Source organism: Mastacembelus armatus, chromosome 15 (assembly GCF_900324485.2).
Source record: "Mastacembelus armatus chromosome 15, fMasArm1.2, whole genome shotgun sequence".
NCBI lineage: Eukaryota > Metazoa > Chordata > Actinopteri > Synbranchiformes > Mastacembelidae > Mastacembelus > Mastacembelus armatus.
Window position 1 is genome coordinate 1,994,458 of NC_046647.1, and position 20,798 is coordinate 2,015,255.

Genomic DNA, 20,798 nt, shown 5'->3' on the forward strand with positions numbered 1-20,798 from the left:
CTGAGCATGTTGGGGGTTTGCATGCAGGCAAAAGAGGGGTGGGACACCGGACAGACATAACTCAGGAAAACACCATTCTTCAGATGGTTCCCACTTGATGACCCTGCAACTTGCCTGCACTCTCACATGCACACTGTAGCTTCATAGGGCTTGTGTATTTAGTACAAAGGACTTGCTCAGTGTCCCTCCTTAGATTAATGTATGTTAATAGGATAGTAACGAGAAGAGAGCAACTTACAAATATATACTCCTGGATGCACATAATATAATGTGTGTCCAGGTACATGATAGGTATGGGGTTGGAGAGCAGGCTTGCCATGTGGCCCTGAAGATTTATGGCTGCATGACCTGATAACCCCCTCTCTGGGCCACAGGATAGGGCAATCTAGATAGGGAGCTTCCATAAGAAGGCTCACCAATTTTGGTATTGGCGAAATTGGTTCTCATGAGGACCACATCAAGAAAGGTGTTCCCCCAGCTGCAGAGGGCAAGCTCATTAGAGTAAGCAGCCTCAGAAATCACCAATTAAAAGCTTGGATTAGAGCCCACTTCAATGCATACCAGAATTTAAGAAGCATGTTTTAATGTTATGTCTTTGGGAGATGCAGAGAAGGTCAACAGATTGTCTCTGCATGTGTTGCTCCCACCTTAAAGCATGGAGAAGAAGTTGTGGTGGTGTGTGAATGCTTTGCTGGTGAAACTGGTGATTTAGTCAGAATTCACATTAGAATTAATCAACATGGCCACTACAACATTCTGCAGCAAGATGCCGTCCTGTTGGGATGACCCAAAACAAACCTCCAGGTGCCCCCCAAACTCACCTAACCATTACTGTTCATCTGACTATTCTATTTTTTCTTATTCTTGCATGAAAAATGTTATGGAAGCGTTTTTAGGGATGAAGAAATAAACACTGCCAACAGATAACGTCACTATTGAGATTATGTGGAAAGCATCAAACAGAAACTTAAAAAGAAGAGCCAGTTTATATTAGGAAATAAACCAACTACAGTGAAAGGTGTTTTGGCAGGTGTTCCTTCCTCTGTGGTGATGAAAGTGTTATCAGTGTAAACAAGAATCTCCCCCCTGCCCCAATGAATACAATCGGTAGTTGCATAATGCAACTGTGAAAGCTCTTTTACAGCGACACAGCCACTATTTGATGGAGATGTTTTTTTTTTTTTCAGCAGCTCTGGTGTGGTGTGAAATGTATGAAATCTCAACTGTCAAAAACCTCTCTGAGCAATTGGTTAGAGGTTGCCATAGCAACACATCTCTTAGCAGAGGCGTAGGATGCCCTCTCACCCAAGCTCGCCTCCTCACCTAATGCCGTAGTTCAGCCTGTGTAAAACATTGAGCACATGTGAAAACTCACACAGTGCAGTGTTGCGTAACATAATTTATATAGCCTTAGTCTGACAGCCCTGATTCTTAATGCTGCATAAATAGGACAGATGGCAAACATTTCTTCAATTAGCAGGGACCAATCTGATGCCAAAAAGAACCCATTTGAACAAACAGAAAGAAATAACCACCCAGAGTCAGTAAGCTCTTTATTACTTTTTAGTTAAATATAAGAACCATGGCACCAGGTCATAAATTGCAGTCTAGCTGAACTGTTGCATATTCCACCTGTAACACTGGTAACACTAAAATTCTCAAATTACACAGTTACTCAATAGGGAACTAAATCTGCCCTAAAAAAGGCACTGGCTTCTTAACTGTTTGGTATACGGTTTTTACCACATAATGAGCCTTCATTTTCTACTTAATTTTTTGCTGTTCCACTGTTGGTAGAGGTCACTCTGAAGGTGAAGCGAGTGACATGTTGGTACTCCTCACCAGGATGCAGGAGACAGTCAGGAAATGAACTCTGGAGACAGACAGAAACACACACACACACACATTATGATGGAGTTTTTTTTGCTGTTCACATATTTGTAATAGGAATAAGAAATAAATCTATATTCCTTTTTATAGAAAACGTGAACTAATTACCATTACATAACCCTACACTGAATGAAGCTGTCCCTATTCTTAGTACGTAAGGTACAGTTGCTGACAGCTGTGTCTGATTCTCTGGCTTAGAGCCTGAAGGCAAATTTTGACTGTCAATTCCATTTTATTCACACAAACCCGTATTTTATTCACAATAAAACACAGAAAACATATCAAATCTTTAAACTGAGAATTACACCATTTTCAGAAAAAAAAATTGAAATTGGGACAGCATCCCCTTTTCCTTAATAACAGTCTGTAATAATTTGGGAACTGAGAAGATCAATTGGTGGAGTTTTGGAAGGGAATGTTGTCCCATTCCCCCTCCTTGAACCGCCACCTTATCGTGGTGGAGAGGTTTGAGTGCCCGAATGATCCTAGGAGCTATGTTGTCCGGGGCTATATGCCCCTAGCAGGGCCAGGGCCCCACCCTGGAGCCAGGCCAGGGGTTGGGGCCTGTTGGCGAGTGCCTGGTGGCTGGGTCTCCCCCCATGGCAAAGGTCGAAAGAGCAACGTGGGGCCGCCCTTCTGTGGACCCACCACCCGCAGGATGATCCATAAGGGGCCAGTGCTTAGTGGATTGGGCAGTGGTCGAGGACGGGGACCTCAGCAACTCGATCCCTGGATGCTGAAACTGGCTCTAGGGACATGGAATGTCACCTCACTGGGGGAGGTCGAGTGGTAACGACTAGAGATAGTCGGGCTCGCCTCCACGCACAGCCTGGGCTCTGGAACCCAGCTCCTTGAGAGGGGTTTGGACTCTCTTCTACTCTGGAGTTGCTCGCGGCGAGAGGCGGTGAGCTGGTGTGGGCTTGCTCATAGCTCCCCAGCTCAGCCGCCACGTGTTGGAGTTTTCCCTCCGAAGTGAAAGGGTCGTTTCCCTGCGCCTTCGGGTCGGGGACATGTCTCTCACTGTTGTTTCGGTCTATGGGCCGAACAATAGTGCCGAGTACCCGGCCTTTTTGGAGTCTCTCAGGGGGGTGCTGAAAGGTGCTCCTACTGGGGACTCCATATTTCTGTTTGGAGACTTCAATGCTCACGTGGGCAGCGACAGTGAAACCTGGAGGGTGCGTGATTGGGAGGAACGGCCTCCCCGATACAAACCCGAGTGGTGTTCTGTTGCTGGACTTCTGTGCTAGTCACAATTTGTCCATAACGAACACCATGTTCAAGCATAAGGGTGTCCATCAGTGCACATGGCACCAGGACACCCTAGGCCAGAGGTCGATCATCGACTTTGTAGTCGTGTCATCTGACCCCATCTTGATCTGGCCGTATGTCTTGGACACTCGGGTGAAGAGAGGGGCAGAGCTGTCAACTGATCACCACCTGGTGGTGAGTTCCGCTGGCGGAGGAGGAAGCAGGACAGTCTTGGCAGGCCCAAACGTACTGTGAGGGTCTGTTGCGAATGTTTGGCCGAACCAGCTGTCAGAGGAGTCTTTAACTCCCACCTCCGAGAGAGCTTCAACTAGAGCCTGGGGGAGGCTGGGGACATTGAGTCCAAATGGACCATGTTTTCCACCTCCCAGGCAGTGACAGCGGCAAAAACTCGGGTATGGGAGGAGTTCGGTGAGGCCATGGAAAAGGACTACCTGTCGGCCCCAAAGAGATTCTGGCAAACTGCTGGCGTATCAGGAGGGGGAAACAGTGCTCTGCCAACACTGTCTACAGTGGAAGTGGGGAGCTGCTGATCTCGACTGGGGATATTGTCGGATGGTGGAAGGAATACTTCAAGGATCTCCTCAATCCTGTCAACACGTCTTCCATAAGGGAAGCAGGGGCTGGGGATTCAGAGGCTGATCCATCCATCACCCCAGCTGAAGTCACTGAGGTAGTTCAGCAGCTCCTCGGTGGCAAAGCACCGGGAGTGGATGAGATCCGCCCCGAGAACCTCAAGTCTCTGGATGTGGTTGGGCTGTCATGGCTGACATGCCTGTGCAACATCGCGTGGCATTCGGGGACAGTACCCCTGGATTGGCAGACTGGGGTGGTGGTTCCTCTTTTTAAGAAAGGGGACCGGAGGGTGTGTTCCAACTATAGAGGGATCACACTCCTCAGCTTCCCGGGGAAGGTCTATGCCAGGGTGCTGGAGAGGAGGATCCGGCCGGTGGTCGAACCTCAGATCCCGGAGGAACAATGCGGTTTCCGTCCCGGTCACGGAACACTGGACCAGCTCTATACCTTCTCGAGGGTGCTTGAGAGCTCATGGGAGTTTGCCCGACCAGTTCACATGTGCTTTGTGGACTTGGAGGAGGTATTTGACCAGGTCCCTCATGACATCCTGTGGGAGGTGCTCCAGGAGCATGGGGTCCGGGGCCCTTTGCTGTGGGCTATCCGGGCTATATTTCTGTACAAACGGAGCAGGAGCTTGGTTCGTATTGTCGGTAGTAAGTCAGACCTGTTCCCAGTGCACGTTGGACTCCGGCAGGGCTGCCCTTTGTCACCGGTTCTGTTTATTACTTTTATGGACAGAATTTCTATGCGCAGCCAAGGTCCGGAGGGAGTCCAGTTCGGGGACCACAGAATCTCATCTCTGCTTTTTGCAGATGATGTTGTCCTGTTGGCTCCATAGAGTCAGGATCTCCAGCGTGCGCATGGGCGGTTTGCAACTGAGTGTGAAGTGGCTGGAATGAGAATCAGCACCTCCAATTCTGAGGCCATGGTACTCAACTGGAAAAAAGTGGCTTGCCATCTCCAGGCCAGTGGGGAGATCCTGCGTCAGGTGGAGGAGTTTGAGTATCTCGGGGTCTTGTTCACGAGTGAGGGGAGGACGGAACGTGAGATTGACAGACGGATCGGGGCATCTGCAGCAGCAATATGGTCGGTGGCGGTTGAGGTGGCTCGGGCATCTGTTTCGGATGCCTCCTGGGCGCCTCCCTGGGGAGGTGTTCCGGACATGTCCCACCGGGAGGAGGCCCCGGGAAGACCCAGGACATGCTGGAGGGACTATGTCTCCTGGCTGGCCTGGGAACGCCTCAGTGTCCCCCCCGGAAGAGATGGAGGAAGTGTCCAGGGAGAAGGAAGTCTGGGTATCCCTGATTAGGCTACTGCCCCCGCGACCCGGTCCCGGATAAGCGGAAGAAGATGGATGGATGGATAATGTCCCATTCTTGCCAGATAAAGTGTGCTGTGAAAAAGTATTTGCCTTCAAATTCTTTATTTTTTTTTATTAAGGGAAAAAAAGCTGTCCAAATCTGCCTGGCCCTATGTGAAAAAACAGCATCAGCACCTAGACTCTTCTACTACAAAGCCATGCTGTTGTCATAGATGCAGTATGAGGTTTGGCTTTGTCCTGCTGAAATATGCAAGGCCTTTAAAAAGATATCATCTGGATGGGATCATTGGCTGCTCTAAAACCTGGATATATCTTTCAGTATTGCTTTTCCAGATGTGCAAGCTGCCCATTCCATACAAACTAATGCACCCCCATACCATCAGAGTGCTTTTCAATTGAGCCCTGATAACTAGCTGGAAGGCCGCTCTCTTCTTCAGTCTCCGTTTTAGTTTTTTGTTGTTGCCTGTGAAGATTCTCAGTCATCCAGGTGAAGTTATCTAGAGGTTGAGTCATGGCAACTGGACTTCTAGTTTTTAGGTCGAAACGTTTCACTACTCCTCCTTGATCACAGAGCTCTGGCAGAACCCTTCTACAATTAAAATCTACATTATGCTGCCTTGATATTTTACCAACAAATTAAAAAAAAAAATGTTTTTAACAGCTTAGCTCCAGATGTATTGCAGATTGTCAATAGTTCTCTTCAGTCAGGGCAGTTTCCCCAGGCCTTAAAAACTGCTGTTATAAAACCGCTTCTTAAAAAGCCTAATCTAGATGGTTCAGCAGTAGGTAACTACAGGCCAATATCAAATCTTCCATTTTTGGGAAAAATAATTGAAGAAGTAGTTTTTCAACAAATTCACAGATTAATGGTGCAAAACAATCTTTTTAGATTTTAGAATCTTTTTAGAGACTGCACTTATTAAAATTTTAAACGATTTACATTTGAATAATGATGAATCCAAAACCTCTGTTTTAGTACTACTGGATCTCAGTGCTGCATTTGACACAGTTGATCATGATGTGCTGCTTGATAGACTAGAAACGTGGGTGGGAGTTACTGGCACAGTGTTAAATTGGCTAAAATCTTACCTACAAGATAGAGACTATTTTGTCTCACTTGGTAATTATGAGTCTGAGCGAACAAAAATGAAATGTGGGGTTCCTCAAGGGTCTATTCTTGGTCCTCTCTTATGCAATATCTGCATGCTGCCCCTTGCTCAGATTATGGAATAATACAACATTGACTACCATACCTATGCAGATGACACCCAACTTTATATATCAGTATCATCTCATGATTATAGTCCTCTAATTTCATTACGTGAGTGTATTAATCAAGTCAAAGAATGGATGTGCCAGAATTTTCTCCAGCTCAATACAGACAAGACAGAAGTGATTGTTTTTGGATAGGATCCAAAGGATAGATTTTAAAATCTTATTGCTAGTTTATAAAGCACTAAATGGTTGTGGACCAAAATATATTCAAGATGTATTAGTTCCCTATGAGGTTTCCAGACCCCTCAGATCATCTGGGACAGGTCTACTGTGTGTTCCCAGAACCAGAACCAGTTACTATGCTCCTCACTTGTGGAACACCTGAGGTCTGCTCAAACTGTCAGCTCATTCAAATCAGGACTGAAAACACTGTTGTTTACTGCTGCCTTCAAATAATTGTTCATTCTTGTTTTCTTAATGTGCTTTTATGTCTTATTTTAATTTACTTTATTTGATTTAAATTTATTTTATGTTAAATGTCTTTGGATGCTCTTTTCAATACTTTTAATGTAATTATATGCCTTGTAAAGCACTTTGAATTGCGTAGTGTATGAATGGTGCTATACAAATAAATTTGCCTTGCCTTGCCTTACTCATCCAAGTAGCTTCATCAGTCTAAGAGAAAGCTGGTATGGAATCTCATATTTACCCTTCAGGTTGGTTTCACTCCACCCCTGGTCCAAATAGGCTCATTAGGTGAGCTATGTAAATGGTGTGAGAGTCATTAGACCCACATTCCTGAGTTGGTTTCACTTCACACCTGGCCTGAATAGGCTCGTTAGGTGAACAATAGGAATGAGCTCAGGTGAGGGTCTAAGGATCTAATGGTAGACTCATATGACCCCTCTGATTCACCAAGAATGTGTCCTCCCTGGCAGACATTTGATTTGTTCCTTAATTTGCTGGGAACAGATGAAAGGGCAGCCTGGTAGATTGAAGACAGATTATGTCTGAGTCCTGATATTATGTTATTATTTTGTCTCTGTTGTTTTAATGCATTTTGTGATTTTGTATCTGTGAAAAGTGAAGCATGTGAAACGTTCATATATGGCTTCTTCTTTGCATGACAGAGCTATAATTTGGATTTTTGGATGGTATTGTGAACTGTGTTCACAGACAGTGATTTTTGGAGGTATCCCTGAGTCCATGCAGTTATGTCCATCACAGAATGATTGAAACATTGGGTTTCAGCATAGACATTTCTCCAGATTCTCATGTTTTGATGATGTGATTTACTGTTGTATTCAGTAATTTACTGATATATTCAAAGTCTCAAATTGTCAAACATTCAATTGTTTGACAATTGGATGCAGCTTTTCATAAACAATTTCATTTCAGTAATAACATTAATAATTCCAGATGTTACATTAGCTAAAGTGATTTATTTTTGAACATACTATAGGAACACATCTGCTAAAATATTCTTAATAAAGATTTATTCTGGAGCTGTAACTATATCTCAGTCTTCATAAAATATTGTAAACACAAATAAACCACAGATTTAAATTACCTTTTACAAAAAAAACTACAATTGCAATAAAGTAAAACCAAATAATAGTTGACAAAGGGTCATAAACCACTGTCAGATATGACAGTTCCTCCATCATGATCATACCTGGTTGACAGCATCAGGCCAATTCTGTGTCTCCAGACAGAAAGAGCTGTGCTTTCTATATCTAGCCCCATCCTTTCCTCTAATTGAGCCATCCAGGAAGTTGGCAGTGTAGAACTGCACTCCTGGTTGGTTGGTAGAAACCTCCAGGACACGCCCACTGGCTGGGTGATACACTCTGATGTGAAGAAAGAGGTAATACAGACATTATTAAAGAAAAAGGCTTGTATGTATACAGTGTATCTGACCATAGTTAGAGGAAGTGTGTGTGTGTGTGTGTGTGTGTGAGAGACAGAGAGAGAGCGAGAGAGCGAGAGAGAGAGAGAGGGAGAAAGAATGCAACACACCTGGCTGCATGTCTTTCTGTGTAGGCATCTCTGGGTAACGAAAGACAGAAATTATGGTCAAACCCCAAACCTGGAACTTCCTTCAGCCGTTGGCCAATAAGAACAGGCTTTCTAAGGTCAAAGGGTGTACCCTCCACTGCTCTGACCTCCCCTGTAGATAGATTAGGTTATTGATTGGGGTTATGTGATACCAAAAATGGCCAAAATTTGCTAAAGAGACCAGCATGTTACAGGGATTTTTTTTGGAATATGCTCCTGGCATTTAGAATAAAAACAAACAATTCTACTTTTTTAGAAACAAATGCTTTAAAAATGTAATGCAGCAAGCAAATGGGGGAAAAAAGGATGTCAGAAAAATAGTGAAATCACTATTCTATCTGTAGAATTCCTCTTTGATTGTTAAAACACAAGTTCTTCATTTTACCCTCACACAGAATTGTGTGCTGTGTACTGTATTAAAAATGCACAGTGTCTGACTGATCTAACCTACACTCACTGGATGATGCACCGTTTTATGTGCAGCATATGGGAAAGAACATGTATTAATCCGTGCTGCTGTCTACTGGTATGTGACAAACTCAACAAAGATCCAGATTAAAGAGAAGAGCTCTGGATGGTAGATGTAACGATACTATTCTCTTTGGCTCTTCTTTCAAAATACTGTTTCATCACCCTAAAATTATCCTCCTGGTCAGATTGAAATCACATGCTTTGAAAACAGGCTGGATCAGATAGTCAGGTTTTGAGCACAGCCCACTAATTTTAACTGTCCATGTCACTGAATTGATCCAAGTTTTTAAGACTATAATTTCAGTGCTAGGAGTGGATTTCCATTGTAACAGATTCTGTGATATAAATACATAGTCATTAGCTCCTCTGTCTCCAGGGAAAACCAAAGCTAATTGCAGAGTAATGAGAATGTTTGTCTGACAGAGCATGAAGGAGCACACACACACAAAAATACAAGGGTTCATGCTTCCATGCCTGTATTAATAGTGGCATGACAGCTAACATGCAATAATAAATATAATAATGCAATAATAAAAGACTACAGGACCTGACCTCTGGAAACAGAAACAGATGCTGAAACAAAGACAGAGGCAGAACCAGGAAGACTGTAGCACAGAGAGGTTCATAGGCAAAGAATATTTTGCTGTGGAAGACAAAGACTCATGTTTTAAGAAAAATGAGTCACAAATCATAATGTTTATTAAATATAGTGTTCATTCCACATTTCCCCATTGCCTGTATGTTTACTAAATATAAAAACATTTCTGGTGACTTTACACTGACTTTTTTTAATGGCCATTTGGGAGAGAGAGAGAGATACTAGAGAGAGAGAAAGGGTCAGACTAGAATCAAGCTGGATGTTGTGGTTATATCGTATGAATCTTAAGCACTAGGGCTGAGCTACATCTTTGCCATATATTTTCCTTTTTTTCTATCAGAAAAGCAGTCACATTAAATACGCTGCAATTTATGATGACAACATGATGACATTTTTTAAAAACAAAAACAAATTTTAACAGAGATCCAGAAATAATCAAATATTATTGATACCATCCTGCATGTGTTCTGTACTCACACAATTTATTACTGTCAGGTGGTATTAAAAATTCCTCAAACTGCTGGTGTAACTTTGATTTTTTTGTAAATGGCACACATCCTGATTGCCTTTAAGCTGAAATGAGTCATTTGCTATTGTTTGGTTTTGGTCTTTGTTGCCAGAAAACATGTGTGATAAATCACAAATGTCAAAATTTTACCTGAAGGAATTGATGTCTCATCCACAGGCAGGTAGTACTGGGCACTGATGGACACTTCATGGTCATAGATATTGGCTGCAGCCTGTAGACACAGATTGGCATAATGCATGTCCTAGCTCTTCTATCTTAATCACAGCTAAACATCTGACCTAATCCTAATTCTAACCAGACCCTAAAACCATATCCTAACCCTGAAACAGACCTTTGAATGCATGAAGACCAGCCACTATCTGACAATGCAGAAGTGTTCTTACAGTGGTATTAAACTAAAAATTGGCTGCACAACCACAGAAAGCCATGTACACACACACAACAGCGAGTGTATATATACTTTAATCTATGCCTCTATTCAAATCTTTGGTCCTGGCAACAACTTCACAATTTCTGATTTTCATGACCCTGGGAGGACGAATTTGTGTTCAGTGTTTAGAGTAATTTGCTGACCTTAGATCTGTTTTAATTGAAATAAAAATGCAGTCGCAGAGTTTTTTAGAACCAATTACATGGGTTCATTGTAATGCAGGAGTAATGACAGGTAATATTTGTTAAAGAATACATTAACAGTATGGTCGGGTTTAGTCTTTTATCAAAAAGTACTATCATCTTAAATTTTTATTTATCAATTACTCTTCAGTTACAAGGCCTTAATATCCACGTACATGCTTAGTTGAGTCCAGATGATAACCATGGCATGAAACCAACCAACCAACAAACTAACTAAACTAGCTTATTTTCTCCTGTGTGCTCTTCCCCTATCTTAGTGGCTCTTTCGTATTCTCCTTCCTCCTGTTATTTCTTCCACTTTTTAAACAACAAATACAGCGCTGACATGTTGTCTGACCATACGGCTGATCATGTGCACTTACCTGCCCAGCCAGGTTGAAGTAGGAGTGGTTAGTGAGATTGATGGGGGTGGTTTTAGTAGACCGAGCTTGATATTTAGCAGTTAGTGCTTCCCCCTGAACACAAACATGTTCAATTCACATCTTACTGATCTTACATCTGCAGGCATATATGCAAAATCTATAAATGTAAGTGCTGTAAAACAGTATAAATATTTTGTTGTTTTTTAAAGTCTGCCAAAGTTATTTTTAATCCAGTAAAACAAATACACAATTGACAATAAAGGGTGGCATTATACAGAATCATTCATAATCCGAAACACAAAAGCAAATCCCAGTTAGTAAAGTGAGTTTACCTGTAGGGTGTAAGTGACAGAAACCTGAACCTCTCCGGGATAACCCTGGTCTCCATCGGGACTGATAAGTTTCAGCTGGACACCACTTTCCACAGCTGAAGCACACCAGATAGCCTGAAGAGACAATCACGTTTTAGTTTTAGAGAAAAAATGCACTCTATAAAATATCAATATCTGTTACACACATTTAATTCTATGTATTCTAAATCTATTCTACAATTTTTTTACACTGTTCTTAAATGTCCAAGCAGCAGCAAATCCACTCCTACCACAGAGGGCCGGGTAGCCTAAAGCCACAATGTGTATGGGTGAAGCAACCGCTCAATCAAAGTGGTGGAACGAGGTGACATGGATTAAAGGAGGCACCTAATTGGTCAGTTATTTACCTTAATATCTTGTGTTATGAAGCAAATAAACATAAAAATAGGAATATTACCCTGTTAGGCTCTGGGCCATTTCTGCTCAAAATTTTTGTTTTATACAGAAACAACTTATGAACAGAAAACAGCAGAGGTAAGATAAAATTCATAATCATGGCTTCATAATTTGACATTTATTTCTGCAGTTCCTTGGCTGGGTTTTCAGTGAGTTTTAGTAATTGAGAAATAGGACTTGTATTGTTGTAATCTGCTTAGTGTTAGTTTTCAAACGATGCACAAGATCTTGCATTAGCATGTGTTTTATGGAATTTTTCACAACATATTTTAGGTCTTGCACCTTCAGCTTGTTTTCGATATGTGGTCATTTAAGTGCTCATTGTTTAAATTGTGTTTAGTTTTCCTAAAATCGGTTTTGATGTGCTTTTAGCGGACTTTCTGCTAGTTATGTGGATGCATAGAATGTGTGTATTGCTACAAACGTCTTACCTCTAGTGTCGTAAAAACACAGACACAACAATAGTGACTTAGTAATTGATGCTGATTTGGTGATTTGCTCAATGGAAGTCAAAGGGAGCCAGGGCTTATTGGAGCCAACAGCTACTTCCTATTTGGCTTCAAACCCAGAAGCGGGCTTGCTATGTACACCCCTTCTACAGTCATTTGTGTGAATCAAGTTGTAATATTAAAGAAAAGCCACAGCTTCTCAAGACACCACCGAGTCTTATCCAGTTTGTCCACCCACCACAGTTTAACAGATGGAGTTAGTCCCTGGAGTTAGTTAGCTCCAGCCCAGGAGATTATTTCCCCTGTGCCTTTCGACCACAGTCAGAGGGCTGAAGCAGGAAAGGCTAACACTAGCTTTTTGAGACAACTTGAAATTTAAGTAATAGAAGTCACTCTTACCTTATTGAAGCCATGCAGCCCTCCGTGTAGTGCATTAGGTCCATTATTGATATCTAGATGGTACATTTTTCCTTCTACTACAAAGCGTCCCCGTGCGATCCTGTTGGCCACACGCCCAACCACAGCTCCCAGATACCGCTTGTCTGATGCATAACCTGACAACACACAGGCTCTTATTTACCTTCACCTGGCTTACATTCATATCAGATTCTCTTGGCTCTGGCAGTAATATTATTCTTTGAAATGCAACTTTATATAGTATTGCTCTATAGATTATGTGGACAAGAATGTATGTGCTATATCATGTTCTCCACCACGTTGAAGTTTTGCAGAGCATGCTCTTTAATAAAATTCAAAGCAACCAAACATTGTTGCTCTGGCCTGACATAATGGAACAGCTACATTCTGAAGCTATGAAAACAAACCTACAACAAATATCTCCTTTACTTTTAAAAATGAATTGCTTATTTATATGATTTGCACATTATCAATAGGGCACACTTTCTGAATGTAAATAAACGTTTTTTTTTTTTCCAAAAAATGCGCCAATCTGAGTGGCAGCAAATAGAATAGCTCTGTGTTTTTTTGTATGTTATGTTTTGTCTTATGATGTGCACTACCTCGAGTAGAGTAGTGTACACTATGGAGGAATTGTTGGGCCTATTGAAGATTGGACACACCCAATTCTGACTATGCTGAGGAGACAGTTTCGTGAATGTAGAGCCGGGGCCAAGCTAAAGGCTAAGAGGAACAACAGAAGGTGGAGATACAAGCCTTTTCTGCCCTCTGTGCTCATGGGGAAGATTAACTCACTGCATGTGACAAGCTGGAGACAGCTTGTGAGGAACCAGAACCTGTACAGGGAGTGCAGTTTGATATGTCTCTTATATGTCTCTCTGAGTCCTGGTTGAACGACAACATACCGGACTCATGTGACTTCACAGTTGTAGGAGTGGACAGAGACCCAAGGACAAGCAAAAGGAGTTGGGGCCTTCCTACATGCTGCACTGGGCATATGCCTATCTGGATGTGCCTAGGTCGTGTGTGAGGATTATGTTCTTCAACTTCTCGAGTGCTTTCAACACTGTATGGTGGTGGTCCCCTCCCTGATATCCTGGATTATGGACTATTTGACATCCAGACTGCAGTATGTCAGGCTAGGGAGATGTGTTTCTGGGATACTGGAATGCAGCACTGGCGCTCCACAAGGGACTGTTCTTGCTCCTTTTCTGTTCATGGTCTACATATCGGACTTTAGGTATAACTCAGAGTCCAACCGCATACAGAAGTATTCTGATGATACGGCTGTTGTGGCATGTGTGCATGGTGGACAGGAGGAGGAGTACAGGGACCTAGTGAAGGCCTTAACTGACTGGAGCAAAAAGAACTGTCTTCTCCTGAACACCACCAAGGCTAAGGAGCTGGTGGTGGATTTTAGGAGCTCAAAAGCACCATGCCGTTAGTCTGCATTGATGGACAGGAGATGGAGACTGTACATACCTTCAAGTACCTGGGGGTGGTACCGGACAAAAAACTGCAGTGGTCTGCCAAAGGGGATGCAGTGTACAGAAAAGGGCAGAGTCGCCTCTTCTTCTTGAGACAACTTGGTTTGTACAGTGTCTGCAGTGACATGCTGTGCATGTTTTACCACACTGTCATGGCAAGTGCACTGTTCTATGCTGCTGTCTGTTAGGGGAGTGGCATTACAGACAGGAACTGACTTTTTAATAGTAATTGTTGATATGTTAGTTATACTATTTATGTTATATGTTACTGACTAAGTGCCTTTATCTGTTTATTGTATATAGTGATATTTCTATGGTAAAGTGAATATAAGAGCCGCAGGACAATCTGAATGCATGTAAGAAACAAGCCAGAGATTACAACACATATAATAAACTTTATACAAAAGTTACTTCATTCATCCATTGCATTTTTTAAGCAAAATCAACATTTCCAGACTGCATTTACTGCACAGTGCTACAACAAAAATAATTTTCTAATATCCAGCTCTGAAAGTTAATCATTGCATTAATTAGATTTTTTTATGCACTATATGCACCTACCCTACCTTCCAGGTCATCATAGCCCAGGACTATGTCGTCCATCTGACCATCTTTGCCTCTACTGTACACAGACCTGATGATGGCACCCAGTGTGAGGACCTCCACCCGCACCTGGGAGGACTGGAGGATCCACAGGTCCACACTACCCAGGCCGGACAACTGTCCCCACGGCTGATGGCTCACCTCAGTCATCCTGGTCTTTCCAACAACCACTGCAGGGCAAAACAGAACAGGGTAAAAGGCTGTTTTCCAACTAAGAGTTATGAACTGACAAAAAATATGGCACATTTCCTCCTGCTTTACCGTTACGGCTATTCTGACCCTAACAACTTACTGCAGGGCCTACAGCTGTGGAGGCTGCAAACCTGGCTGCGCCTCTCCCTGCAGTTTAATTACTGATGCATATACAAATAAGGTGTTGGCTACGTTTGTAAATCTAAGTATGTATTTATATGTAACAAGCACTTGCTTCTTATATGTAACGTTAACGTTAAACACTTAGGACCTAACTAACACAAAACTAAGAACATAAACGACGTACGCCTGAGTGAATAAATGTCGACAGTACAATCAACAACTGACAAACACTTACATGAAGTCATGAGACTTTGCACATATTTACGTCCGACTTCCTGTAATAACGATGACGTGTGTTTAAAGAGCGGGCCTTGTACTCCCTCAGTACAACCTGGTAGGCCGGAGTCAGTTTAGGATTTTATTTTATTGAAATCCTAGAAGCCTTTCTTCTCTCTTTCCCCCCTAAGAAATATTTATTAGACACCAAAAATTATTATCATTAATTATCCACCCATTATCTATACCCGCTTATACCTATTTAGGGTCACAAAGATCTGCTGGAGCCTATCCCAGCTCTCTTTGGGTGAAAGGCAGGGGTACACCCTGGACAGGTCACCAGTCCATCACAGTATCATTAATTATTTGGATTTTAATTTCCAGTCTTCTTCAAGCTGTCTAAATATAATTAGGTTGGGGGATGTCATGTATTGGCCTTGGAGTAGACACATTTAAATATATTGGGAAAAAACCATACAGGCATCATTTTATGAGATACCCATTGCATGATCAGTTTTATTTCCGGGATATAAAATTCCTAAACCCCCCCAAAAAATTCTAAGGAAAAATATTCAGGACATGTTTGTCCTCAAATGTAGTGAGCCGGACACTCTTCCCTTGTTTTAAATAGTTCCACCAAAATATTGGCAAATATACTGAGAAACAGAGAACGTCTGGTTATTTTGTTTCTGATGGGGACAAATAAGATTGCAACAATCACCAAGCAAGAAAACAATGAGTTACTTTGAATGATCTCACTGATATGTGACTTGGTGGCTGTAGCTACAGTATATAATGGCATTTGACTAAAGCATGCTGATCACAATTTAAAAATAAAACATTTATTGTGATCTTTAGGTTAAGTCAAGATTTGACAATTGAAGAAAATACACTATCAAGATTTGAGGGAAGATAATGTATAATTTTATTGTGCTCTTTCAAGAACAAAGCTCTAAAATGTCAAAAACATCCTCCCTGTAAAACAAACAGATTTCTTCACAAATGTTAAGTGATATCTAGTTATGTAGACAGAATATAGTATATGTCAATACAGATATTACATGAAACATTACAGGAAAACAGTTGCATTACAGTGTGTCTGTTGAAAAATTATTTACTCTATGCTGTATAGAACACTCATGTTCACCCTTTTGCCAACTTTAAGTGGACAGTAAACTGCTTAGAGCACTGTAACAATTATTGTATGAGAATTATTGTGTACTATATATACAAACCTTTAATGATTACATGATGTGTGTGGTTTCCTAGCATGGTGCTTTTTTTAAGTTGTTTTTTTTTTTGGGGGGGGGGGCAGTTTTGCCTTTATTCAACAGAGGAAAGTAGAGTAGTAGAGATGGCAAATGAGGGAAGGAGAGTAAGGGGAGACATACAGTACATGATGACTGGTGCAGGAGTTGAGCCAGTGTCCCCGCATTCATGTCTCTGTGAACACGGGGACACTAGCTCAACTCAGTGTATTCACTATTTTATTTGAATGGTGTATGTGACAGTTGTGACTTATAGATATCACTCACATCGACAAACATCTTGTGCTGTGACTTGAATGACTGGAAGTCTTAAATATACAGTGGGTACGGAAAGTATTCAGACCCCTTTAAATTTTTCACTCTTTGTGTCATTGCAGCCATTTGCCAAAATCAAAAAAGTTCATTTTATTTCTCATTAATGTACACTCAGCACCCCATCTTGACAGAAAAAAACAGAAATGTAGAAATTTTTGCTAATTTATTAAAAAAGAAAAACTGAAATATCACATGGTCATAAGTATTCAGACCCTGTGCAGTGACACTCATATTTAACTCACATGCTGTCCATTTCTTCTGATCCTCCTTGAGATGGTTCTGCTCCTTCATTGGAGTCCAGCTGTGTTTAATTAAACTGATTGGACTTGATTAGGAAAGGCACACACCTGTCTATATAAGACCTTACAGCTCACAGTGCATGTCACAGCAAATGAGAATCATGAGGTCGAAGGAACTGCCCAAGGAGCTCAGAGACAGAATTGTGGCAAGGCACAGATCTGGCCAAGGTTACAAAAGAATTTCTGCAGCACTCAAGGTTCCTAAGAGCACAGTGGCCTCCATAATCCTCAAATGGAAAAAGTTTGGGATGACCAGAACTCTTCCTAGACCTGGCCGTCCAGCCAAACTGAGCAATCGTGGGAGAAGAGCCTTGGTGAGAGAGGTAAAGAAGAACCCAAAGATCACTGTGGCTGAGCTCCAGAGATGCAGTAGGGAGATGGGAGAAAGTTCCACAAAGTCAACTATCAGTGCAGCCCTCCACCAGTCGGGGCTTTATGGCAGAGTGGCCCGACGGAAGCCTCTCCTCAGTGCAACACACATGAAAGCCTGCACAGAGTTTGCCAAAAAACACATGAAGGACTCCCAGACTATGAGAAATAAGATTCTCTGGTCTGATGAGACCAAGATGGAACTTTTTGGCGTTAATTCTAAGCGGTATGTGTGGAGAAAACCAGGCACTGCTCATCACCTGCCCAATACAATCCCTACAGTGAAACATGGTGGTGGGAGCATCATGTTGTGGGGGTGTTTTTCAGCTGCAGGGACAGGACGTCTGGTTGCAATTGAAGGAAAGATGAATGCGGCCAAGTACAGAGATATCCTGGAAGAAAACCTCTTCCAGAGTGCTCAGGACCTCAGACTGGGCCGAAGGTTCACCTTTCAACAGGACAATGACCCTAAGCACACAGCTAAAATAACAAAGGAGTGGCTTCGGAACAACTCTGTGACCGTTCTTGACTGGCCCAGCCAGAGCCCTGACCTAAACCCAATTGAGCATCTCTGGAGAGACCTGAAAATGGATGTCCACCAACGTTCACCATCCAACCTGACAGAACTGGAGAGGATCTGCAAGGAAGAATGGCAGAGGATCCCCAAATCCAGGTGTGAAACACTTGTTGCATCATTCCCAAGAAGACTCATGGCTGTACTAGCTCAAAAGGGTGCTTCTACTCAATACTGAGCACAGGGTCTGAATACTTATGACCATGTGATATTTCAGTTTTTCTTTTTTAATAAATTTGCAAAAATTTCTACATTTCAGTTTTTTTCTGCCAAGATGGGGTGCTGAGTGTACATTAATGAGAAATAAAATGAACTTTTTTGATTTTGGCAAATGGCTGCAATGACACAAAGAGTGAAAAATTTAAAGGGGTCTGAATACTTTCCGTACCCACTGTATAAACCTTCCTAACTGCTTCCATCTATCACATATGGCATGGCTGCAAAATCAGAACACCTCAGTCTAATGTGCAGCTGCTTAGAGCACCTTTTAGTTAGTGCTACCCAACTTGTCTTAAAACCCTTTAGAATTGCTGATCTGCTAGCACAGAGACTGTATACAAACATTTAGGCAGACATCCCCAACTTCAGTTCAGCTCTGGACCCAACATCCAATATACACCTCTTCACTTTTTTTTGTTATGTTACAGCCTTATTCCAAAATGGATTAAATTAATAATTTTCCTCAAAATAACAAACCCCCCCCCCCCCCAAAAAACAAAAACAAAAAACAAAAAAATCACATGTACATAAGTATTCACCGCGTTTCTCTCTTCCAGAAGATCAACCATCTCTGCAGCCCTCCACCAATCAGTCCAGTAAGCCACACCTTCAGTAAAAAGCACATGACAGCCTGGAGTTTGCCAAAAGGCACCTGAAATACTATCAGACCATGAAAAACAAAATTCTCTGGTCTGATGAAACAAAGATTTATGTCTTTGGCCTGAATGCCAAGCGTCATGTCTGGAGGAAACCAGGCACCTCTCACCACCTTGCCAATACCATCCCTACAGTGTTGTGGCAGCATCCTGCTGTGGCAGGAACTGGGAGAGTAGTCTGGATCAAGGGAAAGATGAATGCAACAATGTACAGAGACATCTTTGATGAGAACCTGCTCCTGAGTGCTCTGGACCTCAGACTGGGGCAACAGTTCATCTTTCAACAGGACAATGACCCTAAGCACACAGCCAACATAACAAAGGAGTGGCTACAGGACAATTCTGTGAATGTTCTTGAGTGGCCCAGCCAGAGCCCAGACTTGGACCCGACTGAACATCTCCAGAGAGATCTGAAAATGGCTGTGCACTAATGCTTCCCATCCAACTTGATGAAGCTTGAGCGGTACTGCAAAGAAGAATGGCAGAAACTGCCCAAAATAGGTGTGCCAAGCTTGTAGTATCACACTCAAAAGACTTGAGGTTGTAATTGGTGCCAAAGGACCTTCAACAAAGTATTGAGCAAAGGCTGTGAATACTTATGTACATGTTATTTTTTTAATTATTTTTAATAAATTTGCAAAGATTTCAAACAAAGTTCTTGCCATGCAAATTTATTGCTTGTTATTGTGGCTCCAGTAATAGTTTTGTTTCCTGCTCTTCAGAATGGTATGCTTTGAATGCTTTGATGATGAGCAATGAGCTGGTTATGTATTAAATATTCTGGTGATAGAAGAAGTCTTTGGTCATTTTGACCAGATTTCAGCCTACCAAAAATACCTGTCTTAAACAAGATTTTACACCAGATTTGCAAAGACACTGAGAAAGCAAGCCCAAAGCACTGTACATTCCATTTTATATTTACAATCATATCCAGTATCATCATTTGTAACTTGATTCATTAAAACTGAAAATGTTTTAAATCAAATATTTTTGCTGCACATTGTTAAAACTTCAAGTAAGTCATTACAAGCTGTTTATTCCCCATATTTAGTGATTCTACATGGTCAGATATCTTTTTTGTTTTGAACTCTTCCATCTTGGCACCATTATGACCACAGTACAAACACCATATCTAGAAATTCTAGTCACTTTTTCAATTTTTAGTATTGCTATAAGTTTGTTGTTCATATCCTGGGAACATCTGATTCTTACCACTTGAACCTTTCCTCAAGAAAAAGATATCAGCATTGACAGCTTGATAACAGCTTTGAAATGCAAACGTTGACAGAGGTTTGTGTTCAATAGGTTAGGGGATTATAATAATAAATAATATTATAATACAATAATAAATCATTAGCACAAATATATTTTTACTGTATACCAGCAGAACCCAAATAAGGTGGTGTCCATCCACCCATCATTTTGGTCCACAGTAAAATACCACAACTACTGGCCAGATTATTAAAGTATGTGCTATTTATGGTCACCAAGGTATGACAATGAAATCTGATCAACAGGTTACTATATTTAGCTCGCAGACACAAACCCTTTCTATTTGTAATCTCTATGCATGCTCCTTTGACACCATCCAAATGTCTGCTTTGCACAGAGGATTTCTCATAATGCATAATAATCCATAATCAATTCTGGATAGACTGCCATGGAACATGTTGAGCACATTCATGCTGACTGAACCACTTTGGTTTTAAGCACCTCATAGTGTTTCCTATAGACTAAAATTCACACCACTGTGGGGTCTTCTTTTAATTTGCAATTATTGTCACACAACAAGAGATATTTTTAGAAGCCAATTCAATATTTAGTAAATTATGTGCATTAAGACCATTTGCATTAAAATATATAACTGAATAAATTGGATAAATCCACCCAGCAGAGGAGATCCTTTGTCGCTGCAGTGCGCTGGT

At 41.7% G+C, this 20,798-nt stretch overlaps 1 protein-coding gene across 4 annotated transcripts; it reads right to left on the bottom strand.

Moving 5' to 3' along the window:
- Nucleotides 1-1,536: 1,536 nt before the first annotated feature.
- galm (galactose mutarotase) lies at nucleotides 1,537-15,283 on the bottom strand. 4 transcript variants are annotated; one of them, XM_026310011.1, is made up of 10 exons: nucleotides 15,193-15,283; nucleotides 14,606-14,812; nucleotides 12,535-12,689; nucleotides 11,252-11,365; nucleotides 10,920-11,012; nucleotides 10,054-10,135; nucleotides 9,350-9,370; nucleotides 8,288-8,438; nucleotides 7,944-8,118; nucleotides 1,537-1,873 (listed from the first exon to the last, which is right to left on the bottom strand). In XM_026310011.1, the coding sequence occupies exons 1-10, from the start codon at nucleotides 15,200-15,202 to the stop codon at nucleotides 1,769-1,771; spliced, it is 1,113 nt and encodes a 370-aa protein (XP_026165796.1). In that variant the 5' UTR covers nucleotides 15,203-15,283; the 3' UTR covers nucleotides 1,537-1,768. The 4 variants fall into 4 exon arrangements, with proteins under 4 accessions (XP_026165796.1, XP_026165798.1, XP_026165799.1 ...); XM_026310013.1 differs by lacking the exon at nucleotides 15,193-15,283 and adding an exon at nucleotides 15,142-15,188; XM_026310014.1 differs by lacking the exon at nucleotides 15,193-15,283 and adding an exon at nucleotides 14,904-15,068.
- Nucleotides 15,284-20,798: the final 5,515 nt, after the last annotated feature.